This window comes from Oncorhynchus clarkii, chromosome 3, assembly GCF_045791955.1.
Source record: "Oncorhynchus clarkii lewisi isolate Uvic-CL-2024 chromosome 3, UVic_Ocla_1.0, whole genome shotgun sequence".
Taxonomy (NCBI): domain Eukaryota; kingdom Metazoa; phylum Chordata; class Actinopteri; order Salmoniformes; family Salmonidae; genus Oncorhynchus; species Oncorhynchus clarkii.
The window spans coordinates 29,674,224-29,699,845 of record NC_092149.1 but is presented as its reverse complement, the minus strand read 5'-3'; the positions used below and the strand labels follow the sequence as shown (position 1 = coordinate 29,699,845).

General features: G+C 43.6%; 3 protein-coding genes across 8 annotated transcripts; 1 reads left to right on the top strand and 2 right to left on the bottom strand.

Moving 5' to 3' along the window:
• Positions 1–1,230: 1,230 nt before the first annotated feature.
• Positions 1,231–11,384, bottom strand: LOC139385426 (uncharacterized). The gene is made up of 10 exons (XM_071130480.1): positions 11,342–11,384; positions 7,119–7,389; positions 6,847–6,977; positions 6,507–6,511; positions 5,832–5,901; positions 4,944–5,033; positions 4,575–4,711; positions 4,135–4,341; positions 1,495–1,686; positions 1,231–1,368 (listed from the first exon to the last, which is right to left on the bottom strand). The coding sequence occupies exons 1-10, from the start codon at positions 11,382–11,384 to the stop codon at positions 1,231–1,233; spliced, it is 1,284 nt and encodes a 427-aa protein (XP_070986581.1).
• LOC139392698 (neurogenic locus notch homolog protein 1-like) lies at positions 11,121–17,192 on the top strand. 6 transcript variants are annotated; one of them, XM_071140876.1, is made up of 12 exons: positions 11,305–11,550; positions 11,952–12,146; positions 12,368–12,521; positions 12,846–13,178; positions 13,286–13,512; positions 13,726–14,056; positions 14,328–14,476; positions 14,618–14,679; positions 14,793–14,922; positions 15,686–15,783; positions 15,972–16,303; positions 16,419–17,192. In XM_071140876.1, the coding sequence occupies exons 1-12, from the start codon at positions 11,496–11,498 to the stop codon at positions 16,939–16,941; spliced, it is 2,589 nt and encodes an 862-aa protein (XP_070996977.1). In that variant the 5' UTR covers positions 11,305–11,495; the 3' UTR covers positions 16,942–17,192. The 6 variants fall into 6 exon arrangements, with proteins under 6 accessions (XP_070997014.1, XP_070997005.1, XP_070997019.1 ...); XM_071140894.1 differs by having other exon boundaries at positions 11,311–11,550; positions 11,952–12,186; positions 12,371–12,521; positions 14,606–14,679; XM_071140913.1 differs by lacking the exon at positions 11,952–12,146 and having other exon boundaries at positions 11,121–11,550; positions 12,371–12,521; positions 14,606–14,679.
• On the bottom strand, positions 17,186–24,447 carry LOC139392725 (pre-B-cell leukemia transcription factor 1-like). The gene is made up of 8 exons (XM_071140930.1): positions 24,170–24,447; positions 23,319–23,392; positions 21,412–21,656; positions 20,828–21,018; positions 20,258–20,393; positions 20,001–20,142; positions 18,012–18,100; positions 17,186–17,838 (listed from the first exon to the last, which is right to left on the bottom strand). The coding sequence occupies exons 1-8, from the start codon at positions 24,406–24,408 to the stop codon at positions 17,758–17,760; spliced, it is 1,197 nt and encodes a 398-aa protein (XP_070997031.1). The 5' UTR covers positions 24,409–24,447; the 3' UTR covers positions 17,186–17,757.
• Between the last annotated feature and the right edge of the window lie 1,175 nt (positions 24,448–25,622).

The following is a 25,622-nucleotide window of genomic DNA, read 5'->3' as shown; positions in this document are numbered from 1 at the left end:
GTAAAGCACCCTTTGTTGGCTCTAACAGCCACCCAATCTGTTTTACTGCCTGCTCTTAGTAAACTGATGGAGAGAATTGTGTTTGACCAAATACAATGCTATTTTCAGAGAACACGTTAACAACTGACTTTCAGCATGCATATAGAGAAGGGAACTCAACCTGTTCTGCACTGTCTCAGATGACAGATGATTGCTTAAAATAAATGGATAATAAGATAGTTGGAGCTGTATTGTTAGATTTCATTGCAGCCTTTGATGTTAATGATCATAAATAGTTATTGACGAAACTCATTTGCTTTGGCTTTACAACACCTGCCAGCACATGGTTGGAGAGTTATTTATTCAATAGAACCCAGAGAGTGTTCTTCCATGGAAGCTTCTCTAGCATCAGATATGCACAGTACGGTGTCCCTTAGGGCAGTTCCCTTGGGCCGTTACCCTTCTCTATTTCAAAAATGATTTCCCACTGGTCTTCCACATGTATGTCTGTTATAAAACGATGTTCTGTGTTTTTGACACAAAAATCAACTGTACTAGTTGGTCAGACTCTGGTCTAGTCCCATCTTGATTAGTGTTCGGTAATATGGCCAAGGGCAGAGAAAGACCTAGCAAAGCCACAGCTGGCTCAAAACAGAGCAGCATGCCAATTCCAGATTGTCTGCATAGTCAAATAACATTCAACTCAGACACCCATACATACCTCACAAGACATGCCACCAACATGACACCAACAAATTCACGACAATGCACAGTGTTATACAGAGCCAGGATTGCATGGAACTCCCTTCCATTCTCCAATTACTCAAGCTAACAGCAAAATGACCTTTAACCCTTCATGGTTTTGTTATTCACCCAATGTTCGCAGGTCTGATGGACCCACAACATAATTGGGTTTTTAAAACAATACAGCCATAATAATTTACGTAAAAATACTTAATACTTAGATGTTGACATTTCAATTACAAGCAATATAGACAGCATACATGGTTCATATTTGCCGTTTACCTCTGCTAGATCACATTTATAAAAGTACTATTAGTTTAAAAAATATATAATCCAGACATGGGTGGAATAAATCATGTTTATCTTGAACAAATATAAATGAAACAAGGTGTTCATCACTATTGATGTTTATTGCTTTGAACTGAACAAATTGGAAGGACACATTTTTACATACAGTATTTTATGGAAATGATAAATGAGCCTCATTGAACACAAATTAAGGCCGGTCTACATACCATATGAGGGACAGAGTTTTACTGTGTGTGTGTTGCAAATGTATTTCTTGAACTTGATGTATGTGTACTGTGTCTCCCTGTCCTTGGGTCCACACACATCACAGCGCTTCTTGTTGCTTCCGGCTGCAATCTAGAATGAGGAAAACACTTAGTTCAGGAATGTTACTAACATCTCACTCACTCACCTATATAGTTACAGCAGGCTAAGGTAGGAGAGTCAGACACACACACATGCAACAACATCACTCACACTTACTTCCGATATTGGAGTTGTTGGTTCTGTGGGTTTGACGGATGGGGCACCAGCATCCTCCTGAATCCCCATCACGATGGCTGCAGAAGCTGGAGTCCTTGGGATATGTTGCCTCCTCTGGATTTGTGGTCTTACCAATGCCTTGCCCAGCTCCTTGAGAGAGAGCTGTCTCCTCTGGAGCTTCCCTCTTCCAATCTGGGTTCAACGCCATCCAGATGACAAATGCGTTGTACGCCAAGATGTTGAAGAATATCACAAGTGGCCAGCGTAGGGTTCTTCTTTTACAGTTGTAGCCAGTCACTAGCTTGTATAAATTGTCCACCCCTTCTTTTGTGGCATTTTAATCCATTATGATTTCTGTTTTTTGATGTTCCTGGTCACAGATTCTCACATCCCTATGCAGCGTACTCATGAGTACCACATTTTTGCCTTCATTTGGCATGAAGGACACTAGGGACGTGTTGGCTGTGAACACAAACTTAGGTCTGTTCCGTGCATTCAACAGCTGAGGTGGGAGTTCTGGCTTGTTTTTTATACTGTTCCTACCATCGTCAGCTTCCTCTTGAGGACCTCCTGTCCCAGCTTGTGCAAAGTAAAAAAGTTATTGCATGTGATGTTGTGGCTACGGAGTCCCTTTGTCACGTCCAGGACAACTCACATCCCTTGGTTCTTCCCTTGGTTCTTCTCAGGGGCTCCTCCATATGGCTTCCCCATATACGATTTCAAGTTCCACGCATATGATGAAGCAGCATCACAAGCAGCCCAGATCTTGATTCCATATTTAGCGGGTTTAGACGGTATGTACTGTCTGAAGGGCATAAGCTGCTCATCAACAGTAACGTTGGGCCCAGGGTTGTAAAACACGAGAAGGTGGTCCACCCACTGACCTGATTGCAGCTAGCTTGTCTCTCTGCCACCGAGCTGGTCTGGTGTCTCGGTTACACTAACTAGCCTCTCTCTACAAAAATAATTTCTGCCTCCCGGGTGGTGCAGTGGTCTAAGGCACTGCATCACAGTGCTAGCTGTGCTACCAGAGACTCTGGGTTCAGCCGGCCGTGACCGGGAGGTCCATGGGGCGACGCACAATTGGCCTAGCGTCGTCCGGGTTAGGGAGGGTTTGGTCGGTAGGGATATCCTTGTCTCATCGCGCACTAGCGATTCCTGTGGGGGGCCGGGCCCAGTGCACGCTGACCAGGTCGCTAGGTGTATGGTGTTTCCTCCGACACATTGGTGCTGCTGGCTTCCGGGTTGGATGTGCGCTGTGTGAAGCAGTGCGACTTGGTTGGGTTGTGTTTCGGATGAGTCCCGTACGTCTCTCCTGAGCCCGTACGGGAATTGTAGCGATGAGACAAGACAGTAACTACTAACAATTGGATACTATGAAATTGGGGAGAAAAAAGGGGGTAAAAATAATTTAAAAAATCATTTCTAAGGACCTCTGAGCAAAGATTCTTTTTTTTTGACATACTGAGCCACTCACGCAAAGCTATTAATTTGTTGTGTCCCTCCCCAATTTGCACCTGGCTGGGGTAGAGTGTGGGAAAATACAGAATGTTCTACAATGTATCGAAATAATGTATTGTAATAGCATTGTGCAAGTTCCCGCAAGGCATTGTGTAGTTTCACACACTACACAGGGTAAATAGTGCGAGAAAAGCGGGAGACAGACAGGTTCTTGGTGCTATGTTGAAACAGCAGGCCCAGGGAGGAGGAAGACAGAGTGAAGGCACACAGCAAACCTTTTTGTTGAATTTTTACTTGTTTTCACCAACACACTTTTCCACACTTACCCTCGGGTCCAGTGGACCTGAACACCACATATGTAATATAAATGTGTGGAGGGGTGCACAGTGTGCACAATGAAAATGTGTTATTTTACATGTTCATCATGAGCCAAGGCCATTGAGTCTCAGGTTGAAAAAATAATGAATTGTATAATTTATTTTAGTAAACATTGAAAATGGGTCCCACAGACCCAAACACCACACAAGGGTTAAAAAATAGATTAAACAACATGTCATGGATCAGCGAGGACTTTGAGGGGACAAGCACATGCAGACCCATTTATATTATTATTATTTTATTGTTTATACATCGTTGTAGATTCAGTCTTCCCAGCCTGGTGCAGGTCTACAATTTTGTTTCTGGTGTCCTTTGATAGCTCTTTGGTCTTGGCCATAGTGGAGTTTGGAGTGTGACTGTTTGAGGTTGTGGACAGGTGTCTTTTATACTGATAACAAGTTCAAACAGGTGCCATTAATACAGGTAACGAGTGGAGGACAGAGGAGCCTCTTAAAGAAGAAGTTACAGGTCTGTGAGAGCCAGAAATCTTGCTTGTTTGTAGGTGACCAAATACTTATTTTCCACCATAATTTGCAAATTAATTAATTAAAAATCCTACAATGTTATTTTCGGGATTTTTTTTTCTCATTCTGTCTGTCATAGTTGAAGTGTACCTATTATGAAAATTACAGGCCTCTCTCATCTTTTTAAGTGGGAGAACTTGCACAATTGGTGGCTGACTAAATACTTTTTTGCCCCACTGTATATAGTTAGAACACAAATGTGGGAGAACAATTTAACAAAAATAAATGTCAAAATAAATACAAAAGGCATTTGGGGCAGAAAGAATACTTTAGTTACACTATAGTGCAAATAGATAGTGTTCTGCCTGTTCACCAGATCAGCATAGGTTCCACCTTTCTCCAGCAGCTCAACATGGCCCCCCTCCTCTAGCACCTTTCCCTCCTCGAGAATGACAATGTGATTGACCTTCTCCACAGTGCTCAGCTTATGAGCAATCAGCAGCACTGAGCAGGGGTTTGAATCGTTGAGCAGAGCTTGGTGGACCTAAGGACATGGAGAGAAACATGATGAGTTTGTTTGAATTAAAGCCACTGAACTGTCAGAGATTAGCTGAGATTAAAATACACTGTAAATCAATATTTAATGTTAGGGAAGGAAGCAACCTCCATTGGGTTATATTGTGAGTAAATTATCAACAGCATCTGATTATCCCCCCCCAAAAAATAGATCTGTCAGTCTGTTGTAGTGAAAGATAACAAGATTCAGAGTTCTCCTACCAAATGCTCGCTCTCTGTGTCCAAGTTACTGGTGACATCGTCCAGCTCTAGAATCCGAGGCTGTCTGATCAGAGCTCTGGCGATGGCAATGCGTTGCTTCTGCCCTCCTGAAACCTGGCCTCCCTTCTCCCCGGCATCTGTGGAATAAAGAACAACAATTAAGTATGAACAGTAGAGCTGGATAACACACATCCACTACAATCGTGTCATCAGTAGGTTACTGAGGGAAAAGCACTAACAGTTCAAAGTTAAAGCTATGCAGAGAAAAGTGTAACGTTCTATCAGTAAGGACCAAACAAAGCCCCAAAGAAACAATATTACCAATCCTATCAGGATGAAGTCAATATGAATGAAGCTTTTGGGACATACCTGTATCATAGCCATTGGGCAGGTCAGAGATGAACTTGTGGGCGTTGTCCAGCTCAGCAGCCCGGTACATCTCCTCATCAGTGGCATCATCTCTGACATATTTCAAATCAAAATCAAATCACAGTTATTTATAAAGCCCTTCTTACATCAGCTGATTTCTCAAAGTGCTGTACAGAAACCCAGCCTAAAACCCCAAACAGCAAGCGATGCAGGTGTAGAAGCATGGTGGCTAGGAAAAACTCCCTAGAAAGGCCAAAACCTAGGAAGAAACCTAGAGAGGAACCAGGCTATGAGGGGTGGCCAGTCCTCTTCTGGCTGTGCCGGGTGGAGATTATAACAGAACATGGCCAAGATGTTCAAACGTTCATAAATGACCAGCATGGTCAAATAATAATAATCACAGTAGTTGTCGAGGGTGCAACAAGTCAGCACCTCAGGAGTAAATGTCAGTTGGCTTTTCATAGCCGATCATTAAGAGTATCTCTACCGCTCCTGCTGTCTCTAGAGAGTTGAAAACAGCAGGTCTGGGACAGGTAGCACGTCCGGTGAACAGTCAGGGTTCCATAGCCACAGGCAGAACAGTTGAAACTGGAGCAGCAGCACGGCCAGGTGGACTGGGAACAGCAAGGAGTCATCATGCCAGGTAGTCCTGAGGCATGGTCCTAGGGCTCAGGTCCTTCGAGAGAGAGAAAGAAAGAGAGAATTAGGGAGAGCATACTTAAATTCACATAGGACACCGGATAAGACAGGAGAAGTACTCCAGATATAACAGACTGACCCTAGTCCCCCGACACATAAACTACTGCAGCATAAATACTGGAGGCTGAGACAGGAGGGGTCAGGAGATACTGTGGCCCCATCCGATGATACCCCCGGACAGGGCCAAACAGGCAGGGTATTTGATGTTCTCCTTGACAGAACGAGCAAACAACACCGGCTCCTGACTCACCACACTGATCTGAGAGAAATTATTCATTTAGATAATGCATTTAGTTGGTTAATAACTTCTCGGCAAACATTTTACGCCAAACAATTTTTCAGTTTTTGATTTGTTAAAAAAGTTTGAAATATCCAATAAATGTCGTTCCACTTCATGATTGTGTCCCACTTGTTGTTGATTCTTCACAAAAAAATACAGTTTTATATCTTTATGTTTGAAGCCTGAAATGTGGCAAAAGGTCGCAAAGTTCAAGGGGGCCGAATACTTTCGCAAGGCACTGTATACTTTGAAGAAATGAAAGACCCGCACAATACTCTTGACAGGATCACTCATGTTTATTTAGATACTCTCCTTTTCACATCACTTTGGACATACAGTATGTGTTTATCAGTTAACTTAATCAATTAGTAAACCAGCAACTGTATAAAACATATATATTTAAGAAAGGTGAAGTACAGGTAACTGCCAAAATAAAGAAATCACTTGAGCAAATGATGGATACACAGTATATTGAAAGCAGGTGCTTCCACCCAGGTGTGATTCCTGAGTTAATTAACCAATGAACATCCCATCATGCTTAGGGTCATGTATAAATATGTCCAGCTGCCCATTATTTTGGCTACCATGGCTAGAAGAAGAGATCTCAGTGACTTTGAAAGAGGAGTCTCAAAGCAGTATAGGGGGTTAATGCGTGTGTGTGTGTGTGTCTCAGTCACCAGATCTCAACCCAACTGAACAATTATGGGGGATTCTGGAGTGGCGCCTAAGACAGCGTTTTCCACCACCCTCAACAAAACAAGAAATTATTCAATTTCTCGTGGAAGAATGGTGTCAATCCCTCCAATAAAGTTCCAGACACTTGTAGAATCTATGTCAGAGCGCATTGAAGCTATTCTGGCAGCTAGTGGTGGTATTTAATTTATTTAGGCAGTTACCTGTAGATTGCAATGAGATATGACTCACCTGTCTGAGCTTTGTCAAAGAAAGCGATCTCCTGCTTCAGCACCGACTGGAAGCCTAGGCGCTGGGTGGAGGTGTGTATGCGACTCATGGTGATGTTGTAGATGAGGTAACACACAAACTCACACACAGCACTGAATGATAGAGATGGGAGAAGGAGGGCAAATAAACACGTTACTACAGTATCATTACAATAAATACCCTATGAAAGGAGTATCAATTGGAAGGACTCAATAGTATCACATCAACAATTATTGATATATGCTGTACCACACCTCATGACTGTAATCAGAGACATGTAAGTGAAGGCTTCAGGCTCGTCTTCATTCATAATCCAGTCAGTCATTCGGCCGGTGTAGTGGGGAATAGCCATCTCACCAAGGGAAGAGATGACGACAAGACTCAGCACGGCTCCAAAGCGTATGATATAAGGCTTCATGTATCCCATCAGTTTCTCTAGAGATGCCCCAGTCTTCTTCTGTGGTTCCTTGGTGGGCTTGGTAAGAAGAGAAGGGACGTAGCGTGTCCAGTACAACCATGCTACGACTGTTACGCAGTAGCCCTAAAGTAGCTGAAAAACAAGTGATTTTAGTTTGTTTGGTTTATCAATTTTTAAAACAAAAAGGTTATATATATTAATATATATATATGTATATATATATATACAGTGCCTTGCGAAAGTATTCGGCCCCCTTGAACTTTGCGACCTTTTGCCACATTTCAGGCTTCAAACATAAAGATATAAAACTGTATTTTTTTGTGAAGAATCAACAACAAGTGGGACACAATCATGAAGTGGAACGACATTTATTGGATATTTCAAACTTTTTTAACAAATAAAAAACTGAAAAATTGGGCGTGCAAAATTATTCAGCCCCTTTACTTTCAGTGCAGCAAACTCTCTCCAGAAGTTCAGTGAGGATCTCTGAATGATCCAATGTTGACCTAAATGACTAATGATGATAAATACAATCCACCTGTGTGTAATCAAGTCTCCGTATAAATGCACCTGCACTGTGATAGTCTCAGAGGTCCGTTAAAAGCGCAGAGAGCATCATGAAGAACAAGGAACACACCAGGCAGGTCCGAGATACTGTTGTGAAGAAGTTTAAAGCCGGATTTGGATACAAAAAGATTTCCCAAGCTTTAAACATCCCAAGGAGCACTGTGCAAGCGATAATATTGAAATGGAAGGAGTATCAGACCACTGCAAATCTACCAAGACCTGGCCGTCCCTCTAAACTTTCAGCTCATACAAGGAGAAGACTGATCAGAGATGCAGCCAAGAGGCCCATGATCACTCTGGATGAACTGCAGAGATCTACAGCTGAGGTGGGAGACTCTGTCCATAGGACAACAATCAGTCGTATATTGCACAAATCTGGCCTTTATGGAAGAGTGGCAAGAAGAAAGCCATTTCTTAAAGATATCCATAAAAAGTGTTGTTTAAAGTTTGCCACAAGCCACCTGGGAGACACACCAAACATGTGGAAGAAGGTGCTCTGGTCAGATGAAACCAAAATGGAACTTTTTGGCAACAATGCAAAACGTTATGTTTGGCGTAAAAGCAACACAGCTGAACACACCATCCCCACTGTCAAACATGGTGGTGGCAGCATCATGGTTTGGGCCTGCTTTTCTTCAGCAGGGACAGGGAAGATGGTTAAAATTGATGGGAAGATGGATGGAGCCAAATACAGGACCATTCTGGAAGAATACCTGATGGAGTCTGCAAAAGACCTGAGACTGGGACGGAGATTTGTCTTCCAACAAGACAATGATCCAAAACATAAAGCAAAATCTACAATGGAATGGTTCAAAAATAAACATATCCAGGTGTTAGAATGGCCAAGTCAAAGTCCAGACCTGAATCCAATCGAGAATCTGTGGAAAGAACTGAAAACTGCTGTTCACAAATGCTCTCCATCCAACCTCACTGAGCTCGAGCTGTTTTGCAAGGAGGAATGGTAAAAAATGTCAGTCTCTCGATGTGCAAAACTGATAGAGACATACCCCAAGCGACTTACAGCTGTAATCGCAGCAAAAGGTGGTGCTACAAAGTATTAACTTAAGGGGGCTGAATAACTTTGCACGCCCAATTTTTCAGTTTTTGATTTGTTAAAAAAGTTTTAAATATCCAATAAATGTCGTTCCACTTCATGATTGTGTCCCACTTGTTGTTGATTCTTCACAAAAAAATACAGTTTTATATCTTAATGTTTGAAGCCTGAAATGTGGCAAAAGGTCGCAAAGTTCAAGGGGGCTGAATACTTTCGCAAGGCACTGTAGATTGGGCAATGGAAGCAGAGGACCCCCATGCTCTGGAGCCCCTCGAAGCTGCTCATCCATAGGGGACTTCCAGGGTACGTGAAGGTGAGAATGAGGTGGAGGCCGGCACGGAGCAGGCTTCCACCCCACAAGGTGATGAGGGGATGGGGGAGGAGGAGAGGGGAGAGTTGGGCCAAGCGGACTGTATGCACCACACACACATCCATGCACAGGAAGAGCAGTGGAGAGAAGTTCATTTTCGGCATTCCGAACAGGCTTTAGAACAGGAGTTTGGGACAGATAGATAATGAGGTTGAGGAACATCAGGGTTATATTGAGGAGGACTAAGTGGGATACCATATGGAAAATGAAATGTGCACATAGATCTGTTTATAGAGCCTATAATGGAAAAAGTGGAAATTTGGGAATTAGTTCACACAAAATCCCAATTAAACCCTTGGGACATAGATTATCTGAAAATATTGGAAGGAGTGTTACCATTTAATGAAAAACAGCTGGCCGACTAATAAGAAACACCATTGGGTGCTGGAGTATGTAATCAACTGTTATGTTATGGCGCTTCATTTTTACTTTCACTTTCAATCAGGTGAATTTCAAAGTCGTTTAGGCTTCAGGATGGATATGACGAATGGTATTAACACATTACAATGCATTATGTAATATATAATACAATATAACACGCAAATTACTTTTTGAAAAGATAGACTACTCACGTTTGCATGTGGGCTATTACGAGTGAGGTTGCAATTTATTCTAAATGTCAAGGAAACGATAGCCTATATCTATTAAGAATAGATCTAGCCTATATTCTATGTTACACCCTCATATCATACAAAGGGCCATCTTAGTATTAATTTAGTTATACTGCAGTCTGAGACTGGACTGGAGGACCCCACGTTCAAGTTGGTGATTGTGCTTCATACCAAAACCGAAAATACATAACTGGAAAGTCTCTCATGAACGACCCTCTTGCCATGCCTTACTGAGTTTGGCAAACGCCGATTTTAGATTAATTATACTATGCTATGCTTTATGTGAAACGACTAGGTGATTACTGTGTAAGGGCTTGATATATCTGAAAATGTTGTACAGTAAATTACTTACTGGCTGATTCACCTTTGAATTTGAAAGGAATCTCATGTAGAATAGCGACATCGTGTGGAAAGCTTGATGACCTACCTACACGATGATAATCAGAATCATTATCACTGCTCTATCATCGATACATTATTTCCACGATCATCTATTGCATATTCCCCCTTGACAATGCACAGCAGCCTAATGCTTTATATAGGTTTATATAAACTCATCATATAAAACATTTAAAAAACGATTCTAGGTTTTTGCTCAAATACCTGAAATGAAGGTCAAGAGTAAGTAGTATGCCTTAGCCTGAAATAGACCCCCGCAAAATAACTTGAAAAGGCACACAGTCTTTGTCGTACCACCTGCTGTGAGGCTGTTTCTTGGCACAATTGATGAGTCCTTAGGTTAAGGATGAAAGAAGAACCCCCTAGTTTCCTGTTCCTGTATCCATCCTTTCATTTGAGACAGATGACATAAGGTGCTGCAGCTTTATCTGTCTATTTTAAGACCCACCACATTCCTGGAGGTTATTATCTCTTCTTTGAGATTTTGAAATAGTATTATTTGTCGTTTTCAGTAGATAAGATGATATATATATATATTTTCTAAATGCAGAGAGCATGCTCCTGCATGGGAGGTAGAAAAGTGACACATGCAGGCCTACTCCTTGGCCTGTATTCATAATGTGACTCAGAAAAGGAGTACTGATTTAGGATCGGTTTAGCCTTTTTTAAATGTAATTAAAATGTTTGGATGAACGGGTGTGTGTGTATGTGGGGGGGGGGGTCTAGATCGCTACTCCTATTCTGAGACGCTTTATGAATACAGGGCCTGGTTCATTTGAAAGATTACATCCTGAGACATTGAAATCAGTAGAAAAACTGACTGCAGACTCACACAAAGACCACAAACACACACACACACACACACACATACCGCTCCTATTCTTTTCCACACAGTGGCAGGAAGTTGTCCACATATCCGCAGTGCTTCTGAGGAAGAATTAGAGAGAGGGAGGTGGGTGGTAGCAGCACTGGAGGTTAGGGTGTACACTTTAGACATAAACTGTTCACACGGTCCAATTGCGAACGCGGTCTTCTCCAGAAGATACCCAGAGAGATACCTCCCGACACTTTGGCGGAGTACAGACCTGCCGGACCTGCCATAGCTGGACCAAGACATTGGACCTAGTAACCGCACTGGTACAGCTGGGAGGATAGTGAGAGAGAGTAGACTACTGCCGTCTCCATCCTCCTCTCTGGGACCTGCTTGGCCCAATGATGCTGGTGCTGTGGACAGCTGTTCTGTTGGGTTTGAGCAGGTGGTGTCGAGGTGAGTCCGTCTCTTATCTTGTTGATACAACGTTAGATACCTATGAGAGTGAGGTAGAGTCTCTACTAGGTAATCGTCTAAAGAGAGAAAGTCCTACATGGTACTTCCCAACAACGAAACATACTTTTTTTTTTACATTCATATTCTCACTTCTATGTTTTATAGATTTCTGAGGATATGTCATTCGGAGAAAATCCTGTGACGTACTTGACATATGCTGCTCTCACATTCTTTCAGCGTCACTTTATAAGATGCTGCATGAATGTGTCCCTGATTTAAAGATGTAACTAACCAAAAAGATTGTACTGCATTTCCTTGAATGTTCACTGCTATACAGTACACTATGTCTAATCCCAACTCTCCTGTGTTATGATTTAATTGTCCCTCACACACCTGCCAAGCCTCTCCATTGTCCCTCTCCATTACATTCCTCATCGCCAGGGTGACGACCTCCGACCTTCATCCAGTCCCAGCCCACTCTATTTCCTGTTGCTATTCGCCTCTCCTGGAGACTTCCTGTTTGTGTCAGGCCTCCTATTTCCCGTTTCATGGTTCATGCCAAGGACACACCTTTCATAGCCTGCCTGGCCTGCATGGTACCAGGCATTGTTAACAATGAATGCTTGGTGGTGATAGGTACACATAGGCCTACACAATACACAGCTTGAAAATGTAGGTCAAAGCACAGGTTCTTGCGTGATACAGTAGTGTAATTAATGGATGCTTTTATCCAACGTGATTCAGTTTAAGTTAGTATATTAGTGTCAAGTGGAAATCCAACCTTTGTGTGTGTGTATGTGTGCGATTCCTCCCCAAGTAGCAGCAGCATCTCCCGGTGGTGACCCCTGGGCCCAGTGTCCATCCAGACAGTGTAAGGCCACGTTTGGAGATGGGTCATGTGATAAAGAGTGCACCGAGCCTGAGTGTCTGAGGGACGGGTTCGACTGTCTGAGGGACAAAGGACACTGCAAGTAAGACACTGTAGCAGCAGGGAGATCTGGGCTGCATTTCATTCCAGGAAGATGTTCCATCAACCTTTCCCTTTGTTCACTCTCCTTCATGGATCAAACAGGACTGGATATGTGAAAGCAATATGGTGACTTACTCTTACCCAGTAGTCTCATATTCATGGTGAGGGGAGTGAATAAGAGCAGAGGGGAGAGAACATCTTCCTGGAATGAAACGCACCCTGCTCATTACTCTTTATCACTCTCACTTTCCTTTTTGTATACATCCAGATGTTTAAGCTGGGGTTCACACTTTCTCTGCATCCCTCCAACTATCCCCCCTCTCAGCTCAGGCCACATCCACTACTGCCGAGACCACTATGCCAACTCTTACTGTGACCAGGGCTGTGAAAGCGCCGCCTGTGGCTGGGACGGGAGTGACTGTCACAGGCACCACAGCCCTCTGTGGGCTAAGGGTACCCTGCTCCTGCACACCCACGTCCCCCTGCAACACGGCACATTTTCCAACAGTTCCCTTCTCTGGGCCCTCAGCACCCTCCTGCAGACGCCCCTCAAATTGCGCGGCATGGTGCCCCTTGACCCCAGCAAGGACCTCTTCACCTTTAATTCCCAGCAGCTCGAGAACCTGCTGGCTCAAGCTTCCTCGGATGACTCAAATGGGTAACTATAAAGAGATTATGATTTTGCTTCCCCAAATGTTTTACCTTAACCTAGTCTCTTTTGTTAACATCTCATCAATGTTCTCACTCCCCATCTCTCTGAAACAGCTCTCTCCTATTCCTGCAAGTGGATAACAGGCCGTGTTCCAGTCTTCCTTATACCTGTTTCCCGTACGCCATTGAAGCAGCTAACTTCCTGCGGGCTGCTACGTTGTCGACTCGTGTGTCGGTCCCCTCTCACCCAGAATTAAAGGCCATTATTAGTGTAAGAGGGGTTGGGGAGGAAATAGGGGGGAGAGAGGAGGACCCAGTTGAGGAAAAAGAGGAAACTAATGGTATGTATCCTGTTACATAGTGTGTGTGTGTGTGTGTGTGTGTGTGTGTGTGTGTGTGTGTGTGTGTGTGTGTGTGTGTGTGTGTGTGTGTGTGTGTGTGTGTGTGTGTGTGTGTGTGTGTGTGTGTGTGTGTGTGTGTGTGTGTGTGTGGTGTGTGTGTGTGTGTGTAAATGTGAGTACCACCTAATATCTCTGCACCTCTTCTCTGCACAGGAGCAACACCTCCATGGCTATGGGCTGTGATTGGCGTGGCAACGGGCCTGGTACTGGCTTTGGTCTTGATGGTTGTCTTGGCGATCAGAAGGGTGAGACGACGACGAGCGGAGAGGGAGGGAGGAGAGAGGGTTAGGCACAGATCCACTGTCACTGAGAATGACAGCGGAGCCAATGTGGCCAAGGCATGGGCACAGCACACACCCCACCGAGAGCAGAGGGGCAGGACAGGGAGAGAGAAAGACAGGAATGGGATAAAGAAGAAGAAAGCAAAGGAGGCTGAGAAGAAAAGACGCAGAGATCCACTGGGGGAGGATGCCATTCGACTGCGGTGAGTGAAGATGAAGGATTATGGGAGAAGTTAGAGTCTAGTAAATCAACAGCGCTGTGATCACATAACAGTTTGCTTCATTGTAATGGGTTGTATGGCTTTAGGTTGTTTCCATTAGGGTCATTTTAACCTAACTGAACTTTTAATCTGTCTGTAAGATAAAACTGTTCTGTTGGACTACCTCTATTTTACACAATATTAGTGATACTGTAGTAATATCACTAAGTATGCACAAATTACTACTATTCAGAGCATAAATGTATGATTTCAGGCCCCTGAAAAAGGACCTGGATATTGGAAGTGACACTGACTTTACACAGAGCTCTATGGAGGACATCAACAGGTCCATCTGTGACCACCGAACGCAAGAGCAGAAGCACTACCGCAGCCCTCCGAGCCACCCACAATCACCCACACAACGTAACATCACCTCCTGATCATGGTTAACATACTGCATTAATAGGCTTGTAAAATGATTCATTATTCTCTTACATTAATTTGTCACAGAATAGTTTACGGTTTGCCAAATGTAACTAAATTGACTTTCAGCTCCCCTTTTAGCTCCCCCAAGAGGATGGGAGAGAAATGCTGTCCCGTCTACACAACACAGAACACCCAATCAAGTGAGTTCCATACATATTCTACATAAATGTCAATATGTTTATTTACATTTTAAATAACGCTGGTTATTATTTACAGTGTTCTATTTTGACAATAACAAATATTATTTTGACAGTCTGGTTCGGTTCAGTGGTGTGGTCCAGATGGGTCAGTTGTCCTGATTCGTGCGGTCCGGAGTGGGCTTGACCGTGTGGTTCTGGAGCTGCTACGAGCTGGGGTGCCGGTCAACAACACCGACCACACTGGTATCACTTTACTCTCCCAATTTCCCAATTATATTATTAACCAAAATGTAGGCTAGACGGTAAAATAAGTAAACTGAACTTCCCTGTAGAGTGTCATGGGAGGATTATTGTGCAAATATATTTTAAAAATCAATATTACGTGGAACAAATGTCCATAAATGTTAGGTAGCTTCCATAGGTGTAATAACTAGCTTATAAACACACTGCCTCGCATACATATTACTATATTGTATTACTTTGAGGGGTTGAGTAACCAGTGTAACTGACCCCATCTCTCTCTGGTCCTCCCCATGTCGCGTCCCTTTTTGTGTCCCTTCTCTTCTCTTCTGTTCTGGTAAAACCTCCATGGCTTCCCACTCTTCCTTCCCATTCCTCTCTACAGCACCCCTGCTGCCCCCCTCTCAAACCGATACAGAAGTTAATGTGCCCTAGTGCCCAGGCAGTGTGGATGTACCATATTAGCCTTCCTTGCTCTTCTCTCTCTCTCTCTCTCTCTCTCTCTCTCTCTCTCTCTCTCTCTCTCTCTCACACACACCATCTCTCTCTCTCTCTCCCTCTCGGGCTAATTCCCTAGTCCCTCACCATCATTTGCATTCTCATTTCCTCCCTTTCAAAATCTCCCTCTTCCCCGTCTTTCACCCTTTGGGCTTGACTCTGTTGTATAATGTTTGTTCACTGGCTGACTTACTCCCTCTCTTTCTGTACTGAACTCCCACCTTCCTTGCCTCACCTTCCTCCACTTGAAATGCACTCTCTCTCCCAGGGAGATCAGCCCTCCACTGGGCATCCTCAGTTAACCACCTCTCCTTGACAAGAACCCTCACTCGCTACGGTGCTGCTGTGGACCTACAGGACAACAAGGTACCAAGGCCAGCAGAAGCCTCTGCTTTTATGATTATTCACGTACTAGTATGAAGATTTAGGAAGAGGAACTTCGAAGAAACTATATTCAGTTGAATCTGCGTAGAATGGTTCAACTTTAAGGTACTCTCATATTATTGTTTCGACACTCCCATTCTCTGATATATACCACTCCCATTATCTGATAGGGTGAGACTGCTCTGTTCCTCTCCGCCCTCCACGGTTGCTACGACACCGCCCGGTTCCTGCTCCTAAACGGGGCCAATCAGGATCTGTCTGATCGCAGAGGACGCCGGGCACTGGATGTTGCCCGAGAGGGCATGCATCATCAAGTCCTGGAGCTCCTATTAGCTCACAGGGTTCAGAGAGGGCCTATTCCTATGGAGCAAGCCAATGATATGCTGTGGGATGAGCGTGCCTTGCTGTATAGCCAATGGGTGAATTCCCCTGGGCTCCCTGGGAGAAGTGCCTCCTTCTCTGGTGTCATAGGGCATCGGGATACGTCTTCGCCTCCACCAAGGTAAAGTCTTGTGGCATTTGGCACATCTACTCACAATAACATTTAGCAATTTACTAGTCTTGGTAAGGCAAATTCATCACTGCCTACTCATCTGATCGCCCTCTTCTTCTGACAGTGATTGGTCAATGGGCAGAGTGCAGTGCCCTTCCCCTCAGAACTGGCGGCCACAGCTCAACCAATCAGTGACCGCACTGGTCACCCCAAGAATCATGGGGCGTCCCCCACGGCCAATCAGCACTCTGCAGGAAGTTACCTCAGAGGACGAAGATCGTGAAAGGCCCCAGGAAGTCCCGAGAGCAGCGACACCGCACTTCCTGTTACCCCAGCCTGCTCCTCGACAGCGGTCCTTCTCCTGTACCCAGAATGCAATGCAGCGTCGCTCCAGTTCACAGCAGCCCGAACCGACTTATGTTGCCTTATCAGAGAAAATTGCCAATGAGCCCATAGAAAGAGTGATCGTAGTCCCTCCTACAGATGCTCCCACCCAATCAAATCGTAGATCAATAGTCGATAGTAGCGATAACCCCAACAGGGCGGCGCCAGAGATTGAAACAGCAAGTTTTAAAAAGGCAGACCAGAAAGCCCGAAATGAGAAGCTAAATAACCACATGCCCGACTCTAAACAAACAGCTTTGTAAGGGAGAGAGCTCTGCTAAAAGGACCCCAAATACCATGTCAATCATGTGCTGGCTCCTTGCCCCTAAATAACAGCAGATTGACAGACGGGATATAAACTCAGTTAATGAGTAACTTAATTTACTCTAAATATCTAAATCAATAAACAATGAAATGATTAATGTGCATTTTTTTTCTTTCTGCCATATTAGGCAGTGACCTGTCTCTCTTATGCTGATATCAATCAATCAAGACAGACCAACTGACTGTGAATACAGAGACTTTATTGTAAAAGAGGTAGAGAATACAGGTGTTTTTCACTCACTGTACAGAATGACAGCACTGTTGATATACTCATTCAAACTGTTAATATAACCAGCACACACACTTCATTCATGATATAGACACACAGACAAACAAGCCCAGTAGAAAAGAGAAAACAAACACACTAAATCTTTGGATTTTCTATATTGCCCCCACATCCTCTAAATGCAACTATATCTGAGCTTTAAACGAAAATCCTAAAATATTTGTAATAACAGCATTAATAATATAACCTAATAAAACAATGGTAACGCAATTTCCCAAGCCTCCCTGCCTACATACCACAGTAACATATAAAGTAGTGGAAAACAAAAACCCATGATCCCAATACAAAACATCACACACACTCACACAAAAATCACACATTCAGCTCATACAAACATAATGAACAGTATCATCGGACAGTAAGAAACAGAAAGGACATACAAAAAACTGCAGCCAAGTAAGGGTGATATCATTTTTTCTCCGTTGTCAATCTTTCCATCTATGTCATCGACCCAAAGGGGGCGGGGCCATCAGTCAGAGTCCCCCGAGTGGTCGTTTCCCGGGGAAGTGGCAGAGGGGGGCGTGTTTTGCCCTTGCCAGTTCCCATTAGTCTGCAAAAGAGAAAAAGACGTGGTGACGTGTAGCGACATTAACCTACACTAACCCCTCTCCACTCCAATACAACTCATCCCCAAGGTTGTTGTTGTGAATGTGATCTCAATTAACTACGAGCTAAAATAAAGATGATATGTAACATGAAGTGAATGACAGTGAAGTTCCATACTTGTGCTCCCATGTAGACAGGCTGCTCTCCATTCATTGGTGGAACACCCAGGAAAAGGTCTGGTCCAGTGAGTGAGAAGCCCCCCGATCCTGTGGAGGAACAAAAGGGGAGATGTCTTTAATAAAGGGCTATTAGGCCTACAACATCAACCTGGTCCCAGATCTGATCCTGTGGAGGAACAAAAGGGGAGATGTCTTTAATAAAGGGCTATTAGGCCTACAACATCAACCTGGTCCCAGATCTGATCCTGTGGAGGAACAAAAGGGGAGACGTCTTTAATAAAGGGCTATTAGGCCTACAACATCAACCTGGTCCCAGATCTGATCCTGTGGAGGAACAAAAGGGGAGATGTCTTTAATAAAGGGCTATTAGGCCTACAACATCAACCTGGTCCCAGATCTGATCCTGTGGAGGAACAAAAGGGGAGACGTCTTTAATAAAGGGCTATTAGGCCTACAACATCAACCTGGTCCCAGATCTGATCCTGTGGAGGAACAAAAGGGGAGATGTCTTTAATAAAGGGCTATTAGGCCTACAACATCAACCTGGTCCCAGATCTGATCCTGTGGAGGAACAAAAGGGGAGACGTCTTTAATAAAGGGCTATTAGGCCTACAACATCAACCTGGTCCCAGATCTGATCCTGTGGAGGAACAAAAGGGGAGATGTCTTTAATAAAGGGCTATTAGGCCTACAACATCAACCTGGTCCCAGATCTGATCCTGTGGAGGAACAAAAGGGGAGACGTCTTTAATAAAGGGCTATTAGGCCTACAACATCAACCTGGTCCCAGATCTGATCCTGTGGAAGAACAAAAGGGGAGATGTCTTTAATAAGGGCTTCTAGGCCTACAACATCAACCTGGTCCCAGATCTGATCCGGTGGAGGAACAAAAGGGGAGATGTCTTTAATAAGGGCTACTAGGCATACAATATCAGCCTGGTCCCAGATCCGATTGTGCTGTGAAGCAGACTTCTATCGTTGGACAAGGAGTTGGCACGACAGCACCAAAGGCCCAATTCCGAATTAGGAAATTACGCAAGTCTTTCCTACGAAATTAGGCAGGCCTTTCCTACGCATTTTTCAGTAGTTGGTGTTCAGACGTATCTTATTCAGTTGCAGACATAGTTCCCTTGCGTGTGCTGATTAAGCTTAATTCAACCTCTGAAAACCCTCCCACTTGCTGGTCAATAGATTTTCTTGTGGAGTTTTCATTCAATAGGGTTTTCAGCACATTTATTTTAAGCCATCCCTTTAAATATGGTGTACCTTTTAGTTAGAATTTGTTTTGACAGACTCAACAGAATATATCGAGAGAATGGGTTCAGAATATTAGGGATCAATGGAAGAAAGCCATCTAAATATATGCATATTTGTCTCCGTTTCAGAACCAATTGGTAGAATTAAAAATAGAAAGCTGATAGATTGCAGATTATTTAGGGTTAGGAAAGTATTTATGAAAAAACAGGTTTGGAGAGCCTTTATGCACGAAAGAAAACGGTTGTTTGATTCATTCTGAAAATCACCAAATTAATTTTTTAACCTATGGTTATGTTGGAAGATCAGTGTACGTAGAATTATAATAGGGAGGATAGTGTACAATAGTAGACTATACCCTCATCTATTGCCCGCACTAACCATGGAACTGTGTGATGACACAGCCAAGTATTGCGCCAAGCGTTGGGTTCAAACTGTTACAGGTTGGTCTGCGCTCCATTCCATAACGATTTAATTAGCCTAAACGTAGTCATAGCTCTTTGTAGAGGTAGGTTTGGGGGGGGGGGGGGGGGGGGTGTTAAGAGACCAGAGGTGGCAGAGCGGGTTGGAATGTAAGGTTGGAGCATAGTCTGAAAGTACGGAGGGGCAGTTCCCCTTGCTGCTCCGTAACACAAAAACACTAACAACCCATCCATTTCTATTACCAATTGAACCATAAACTCAAAACAGTGGCGTGTATCACTAGGCCTGGCTTCCTTTCCTCAGCTCTTACCTGTTGAGTTGGGCGTGTGTGGAGAGTCCTCGTTCTGTGTCGCCACGATGGCCGTCTTCATGGCATAGATGTTGGCCTCCTCTTGGAACTTCCCGATGTTCTTCTTGTAGCGGATTCTCTTGTTTCCAAACCAGTTGCACACCTGTTCAATTAACGAGCCAGTAAGAGGCTGGTCAATGGAGTCAACTGTATATGGACGTATCAATTGGTGAGCTAATAGTAAGTATATGACGCATATACTTATGACGCAAGGTTACCTGAGAGACAGTGATGCTACACTGTTTGGCTAGTTCTTCTTTGGCCTCTTCACTGGGGTAAGGGTTGGCGAGATGGGAGTAGAAATACTCGTTCAGGACTTCCGTCGCCTGCTTGCTGAAGTTACGTCTCTTACGCCTGACAACGCAAAGGTGAGTGTGTTGAGAGTGGGCATACAACCCAGGCAGAAGTGTACATTTCACAACTACAGTAACAACTGATATTGACACACAATAGTCATTCACAACCTGCACTGTAATAACATGATAATGCTCTGTAAATATGACTGGTATGACCATGAATCACTGTTCCAAGTTCAAATCCCCGAGCTGACAACTCTGTCATTCTGCCCCTGAACAGGCAGTTATAACCCACTGTTCCTAGGCCGTCATTGAAAATAAGAATTTGTTCTTAACTGACCTAAAGGTAAAATAAAATAAAAATGTATGGAATGTTTTATTCTCCATTTATTCTCCATAAAAAAAATACTACCTGAAAATGAATTGTCATTCACTATCATGGCAAGTTTTGACAGGTGTTGTGTCACCACAATAGCAGTGTTACACGCTGACCTGGCGTCGAGGAAGCGGGACCTCAGGATCATGACGGCCTCGCAGGTGCTCTGCTTGAGTTGTGTCTGGATGGAGCTGAACTTGCGGTGGATGATGGCCACCATGCGTTCAATCTCCCGCGGTGACACGGGTCGTGTACGCGACTGCTCCCTCAGCAGGTTCATCACGTGGGTAGTGAACTCACTACAGGCCTACAGGAGACAGGGAGACAGAGGGGGGTATTGGAGGATGGAAGTCAACAGTGGGCCGACACTGTTGATGTCGGTCATTTATGTTCACGTTCAACTATCTCACCTAAATTATAACATCACCACATTTTAGTTTACTTTGCTAAAGGGTGTCATTTTCAGTGTGTGTAAAGTGTCAAGTCCCTCCACCTCAAATCAAGTACAGCCACTGAGCCCAGCACACATATATATGTCAGAGTCAATATGAGTTTGAATCCGGCCCACTGCTCTTTGACTCACCCTCCCTCTTCCCCGTCTTTCCAACACTTTACTATCTCTTCAATAAAGCGGAAAAAAAACAACACAAAAGAATTCGGACCCACTGCTTTCCCCCCCAAAAAATAAGTAGAAAAGTACCTGGTCATATTTCTCCATCTCAGTGTGATAGATGTTGCGAATCTGGCTCAACTTGCTTTTGTAGTCTGAGTGTTCCAGTGAGCTGTCTGGAGACATGCCTCCAGAGCTGGTGGCTGCGGACACCGCCGCTGCCGCCCCGCCACCTTTCTCCGGCCCAGCCACACCCTCCGCCAGCAGCATGTTGTCCAATCGCACCAGCTGTGGGTCCTGTGATTCTTCCTCCTGAGCATTTCGCATTGATAGGCCTGCAACAAAAGAGGTCTGTCAATCTGATTCATGGAAAATTAAAAGTTACAATGTCTCCTATTACACTGAACAAAAATATCAATGCAGCATGCAACAATTTCAAAGATATTACTGAGTTACAGTTCATATAAGGTAATCAGTCAATTGAAGTAAATTCATTAGGCCCTAATCTATGGATTTCACATGACTGGGAATACAGATATGCATCTGTTGGTCACAGATACTGTAAAAAAAAAAAGTAGGGGCTTGGATCGGAAAACATAGCCAGTATCTGGTGTGACCACCATTTGCCTCATGCAGCGCGACATCTTCTCACATTGAGTTGATCAGGCTATTTATTGTGGCCTCTGGAATGTTGTCCCACTCCTCTTCAATGGCTGTGCGAAGTTGCTGGATATTGGCGGGAACTGGAACACACTGTCGAACATGTTGGTCCAGAGCATCCCAAACATGCTCAATGGCTGACATTGTGCAGGCCATGGAAGAACTGGGACATTTTCAGCTTCCAGGAACTGTGTACAGATCCTTGCGACATGGGGCCTTGCAGTATCATGCTGAAACATGGATGTTGGCGGCAGATGAATGGCACGACAATTCATTGCATTCACATTTCCATAGATAAAATATAATTGTGTTCGTTGTCCGTAGCTTATGCCTGCCCATACCATAATCCCACCGCCACCATAGGGCGCGTAGTTCACAACGCTTACATCAGCAAACCACTCGCCCACACGACACCATACACACTGTCTGCCATCTGCCCGAAACCGGCATTCATCCATGAAGAGCACACTTCTCCAGCGTGCCATATCCATCGAAGGTGAGCATTTGCCCACTGAAGTTGATTACATCGCCTAACTGCAGTCAGGTCAAGACCCTGGTGAGGACGACGAGCACGCAGATCAGCTTATTATTCTGTTGTGCATTCCCACAGTTTCATCACCAGTCTGGCTGTTCTCAGCCGATCCCGCAGGTGAAGAAGCCGGATGGTCTGCTTTGTGAGGCTGGTTGGATGTACAGCCTAATCCTCTAAAACAACATTCGAGGTGGCTTATGGTAGCAACAGCTCTGGTGGACATTCCTGCAGTCAGCATACCAATTGCATGCTACCTAAAAAAATATATCTGTGGCATTGTGTTGTGTGACATAACTGCACATTTTAGAGTGTCCTTTTATTGTCCCCAGCACAAGGTGCACCTGTGTAATGATCATGCTGTTTAATCAGCTTTTTGATATGTCACACCTGTCAGGTGGATTGATTGTCTTGGCAAAGGAGAAATGCTCATTAGCAGGGACGTAAATACATTTGTGCACAAAAAAATATTTTTATTTCAGCTCATGAAACCAACACTTTACATTTATAAAAATATTTTCCCTCTGAGGTACAGACTTGGAGAAGCACTTTGTGGAAGAAACAAGTAATGGAAGGCTCATCTTGCGCAACATTTTTAAAGTCATCATACACAATACATCGTTGTTGAAAATTGTAAATAGTTAGAGAATGTTCTAACTGTCATCCAACTGCATTTATTATGCGCAACTCATTATTATTGTGATGGAGCCAACATCTGTTTTCATCACAGATGGTCAGAAACTTTTAAACGAATTAGCAACAAGTTTTAAATCAAACAAAGGGTTTCAATTAGTGAAAATTAACCTACCCGTTTTCTCTTTGATCTCGCATAAGACGCTGAACAAAGCTGGTTTCATTCGATGGCAATTCAATGCGTGTTTTCTGACGAATGAAAAAAAAAATGTTATTATTATAGCTAGCTAACTAGCTACTGTAGCTGTCTATCTAGTTTATCTAGCCAGCTATTTAGCAACGAGCCATTAGCACCAACAAAATATTTGATAAGTTAGCTAGCTCCCTGCTTTCACACGCTTGATATAGCTAGCTAACGGTAACTAGATGACATTCATAACAAACATCGGCTCTGTTGTTCGTGACCTTTTGACTGGAGTTCACTGCAGCCTGCTATGCTAACGTTAGCTACGAAATGCTATGGCTAACTAGCAGCAGCTACAATATGTAGCTAATATGTTAACAGTTTATTCGTAGAACAAATGTAACATGAAATGGATAATGTCAAGATGGCCACAGTCCGTTGATAATATATTGTTATTTATATACATGTAAATATAACCGTTAGTAGTAACACAAAGCAATAGAGCGTAGCTAGATAACTGGCTAGTTTTAGCTTAGCAAGATTCACCCTCTTCATCGAGTTAGCCACAAATTATTTCGGTTTTTAGAAATTTTACAACAACAGGCGTGTAAATAGTCCAGGGGAAGAAGTGATGACAATTTAATAAGGCGTGCAAATAGCTGTATCATGAAACAAAGCCAGTTAGCTATCTAGCAACGTTGTCTACCTAGTTAGCTTATTAAAAAACTTCAAAGTTGAAAAAAATGAAAACTTCTGAAAACTTTAGCTAACTCTTGGCCATTGAGCAACTTTGCAGTAAGGTGTAGCTAAATCTGAATAAGTTAGAAACAATTATGACTAACTTTGCTTGTGCTTCGTCCAAACTTTGGTCGGTGATGGTCATGATTTGTTGCAATATGTCACCAATGTCTCTGCGGCTTTCATGTCCATTTTCTGCGCCTTCGTGGCCCGTGTCTCCATCGGAGCGGTGGTGGGAAGATGGATGAACCGAGTTTAGAGGGTGCATACCGGGGTGAGAGCTCAGGCCAAGGCCCCGGCCGTTAGAGGGCCCGTTGCCAGTGAGAGGCTGCTGCTGCAACATCCTGAGCGGCACACAGTGGCGCGGACGAGTAATCACAGTCACACACCCTTCAAAACTCAAACACTAGAGCAGGCCTGCACGAGAGTCCCCTAGCGATTGACAAAGAAAGTCTCGAACAAGAATGTTCATAAAATTCGATTTGTACTCCAGACAGACCCCATAGGCTACTGTACTAGGGATATTCATAGCTATGACTTTTAAACGAAGTAAGTCTTCTGAACAACCAGGTAGATGGATATAACTATAACTATAACTATAAGAAACAGAAAACGTGGGGGGGGGGGGGGGCAAACTGGGGCCAGTTGTACTGTTAGAGGGGCCAGTTACATTAGACATTATTGTTGACATATCGTTTTCTTCACTGCATTGCAGGCATTAGCAGGCAAAAGACCATGTTCATAATCATCATTGTTGCCACTGTCTAATAATGGATGTAAAAAAAAGAATGACAGCAAAAATTAGTTATGTAAAAATTATTTCATACTCCACATGCCTTATCTTGGCCAGGTCGCAGTTGCAAATGAGAACTTGTTCTCAACTAGCCTACCTGGTTAAATAAAGGTGAAATAAAAAAATAAAAAAATAAAAATTTAGGGGGCCACAAGGGCGTCCAGAATTGTTGTCACAGGGGCACTGGCCCCCCCTGACCCCCCCAGAACCGCCACTGGAGAAGAGGGGGATCTTTCAATCTGCAAGTAGCCTAATACATTGAGCATTTGCATCCATGATGGGGAAGGGATCATCTTCTGATTTCATGTCAGCTAATTTAATAATGCATCAGCTTCATAATAAGGTCGCACACAGGTCCAATCAAATCATCAAATATTTATTTTCATCACATTTTATTTGTCACATGCTTTGTGAACAACAGGTGTAGACTAACAGTGAAATTCTTACTTTCGGGCCCTTCCCAACAATGTAGAGAGAAAAATTGAAAAATAATAACACAATGAATAGATACACCATGAGTAACGATAACTTGGCTATATACACTGGGTACCAGTACCGAGTTGACATGCAGGGGTACTATGAGGTAATTTAGGTAGATTTACATATAAGTAGGGGTAAAGTGACTAGGCAAGAGGATAGATAATAAGTAGTAGCAGCTGTGTATGTGATGAGTCAAAAGAGCTTGAGGGTCAGCGTGGCGGATGTGTTGTGGCCTACTCTCACCACATGGGACAATACAAGCACTCCATAATATTAACAGAATT

Excerpts from the sequence above, each read along its gene's own strand:
- LOC139385426 (XM_071130480.1), bottom strand. The coding sequence starts at position 11,384 with ATGGCAGGTCCGGCAGGTCTGTACTCCGCCAAAGTGTCGGGAG. Across the intron at positions 7,390-11,341 it reads CTCCGCCAAAGTGTCGGGAG|TCGTAGCATGGTTGTACTGG; the intron begins GTATCTCTCTGG and ends ACTGCGTAACAG. Across the intron at positions 5,034-5,831 it reads GAACATCAAATACCCTGCCT|ATGATGCCACTGATGAGGAG; the intron begins GTTTGGCCCTGT and ends AATATGTCAGAG.
- LOC139392698 (XM_071140876.1), top strand. The coding sequence starts at position 11,496 with ATGATGCTGGTGCTGTGGACAGCTGTTCTGTTGGGTTTGAGCAGGTGG. Across the intron at positions 15,784-15,971 it reads TGGACCTACAGGACAACAAG|GGTGAGACTGCTCTGTTCCT; the intron begins GTACCAAGGCCA and ends ATTATCTGATAG. Across the intron at positions 16,304-16,418 it reads ACGTCTTCGCCTCCACCAAG|TGATTGGTCAATGGGCAGAG; the intron begins GTAAAGTCTTGT and ends TTCTTCTGACAG.
- LOC139392725 (XM_071140930.1), bottom strand. The coding sequence starts at position 24,408 with ATGTTGCAGCAGCAGCCTCTCACTGGCAACGGGCCCTCTAACGGCCGG. Across the intron at positions 23,393-24,169 it reads TTGGACGAAGCACAAGCAAA|AAAACACGCATTGAATTGCC; the intron begins GTTAGTCATAAT and ends TTCATTCGTCAG. Across the intron at positions 20,394-20,827 it reads TCCCGCTTCCTCGACGCCAG|GCGTAAGAGACGTAACTTCA; the intron begins GTCAGCGTGTAA and ends TTGCGTTGTCAG.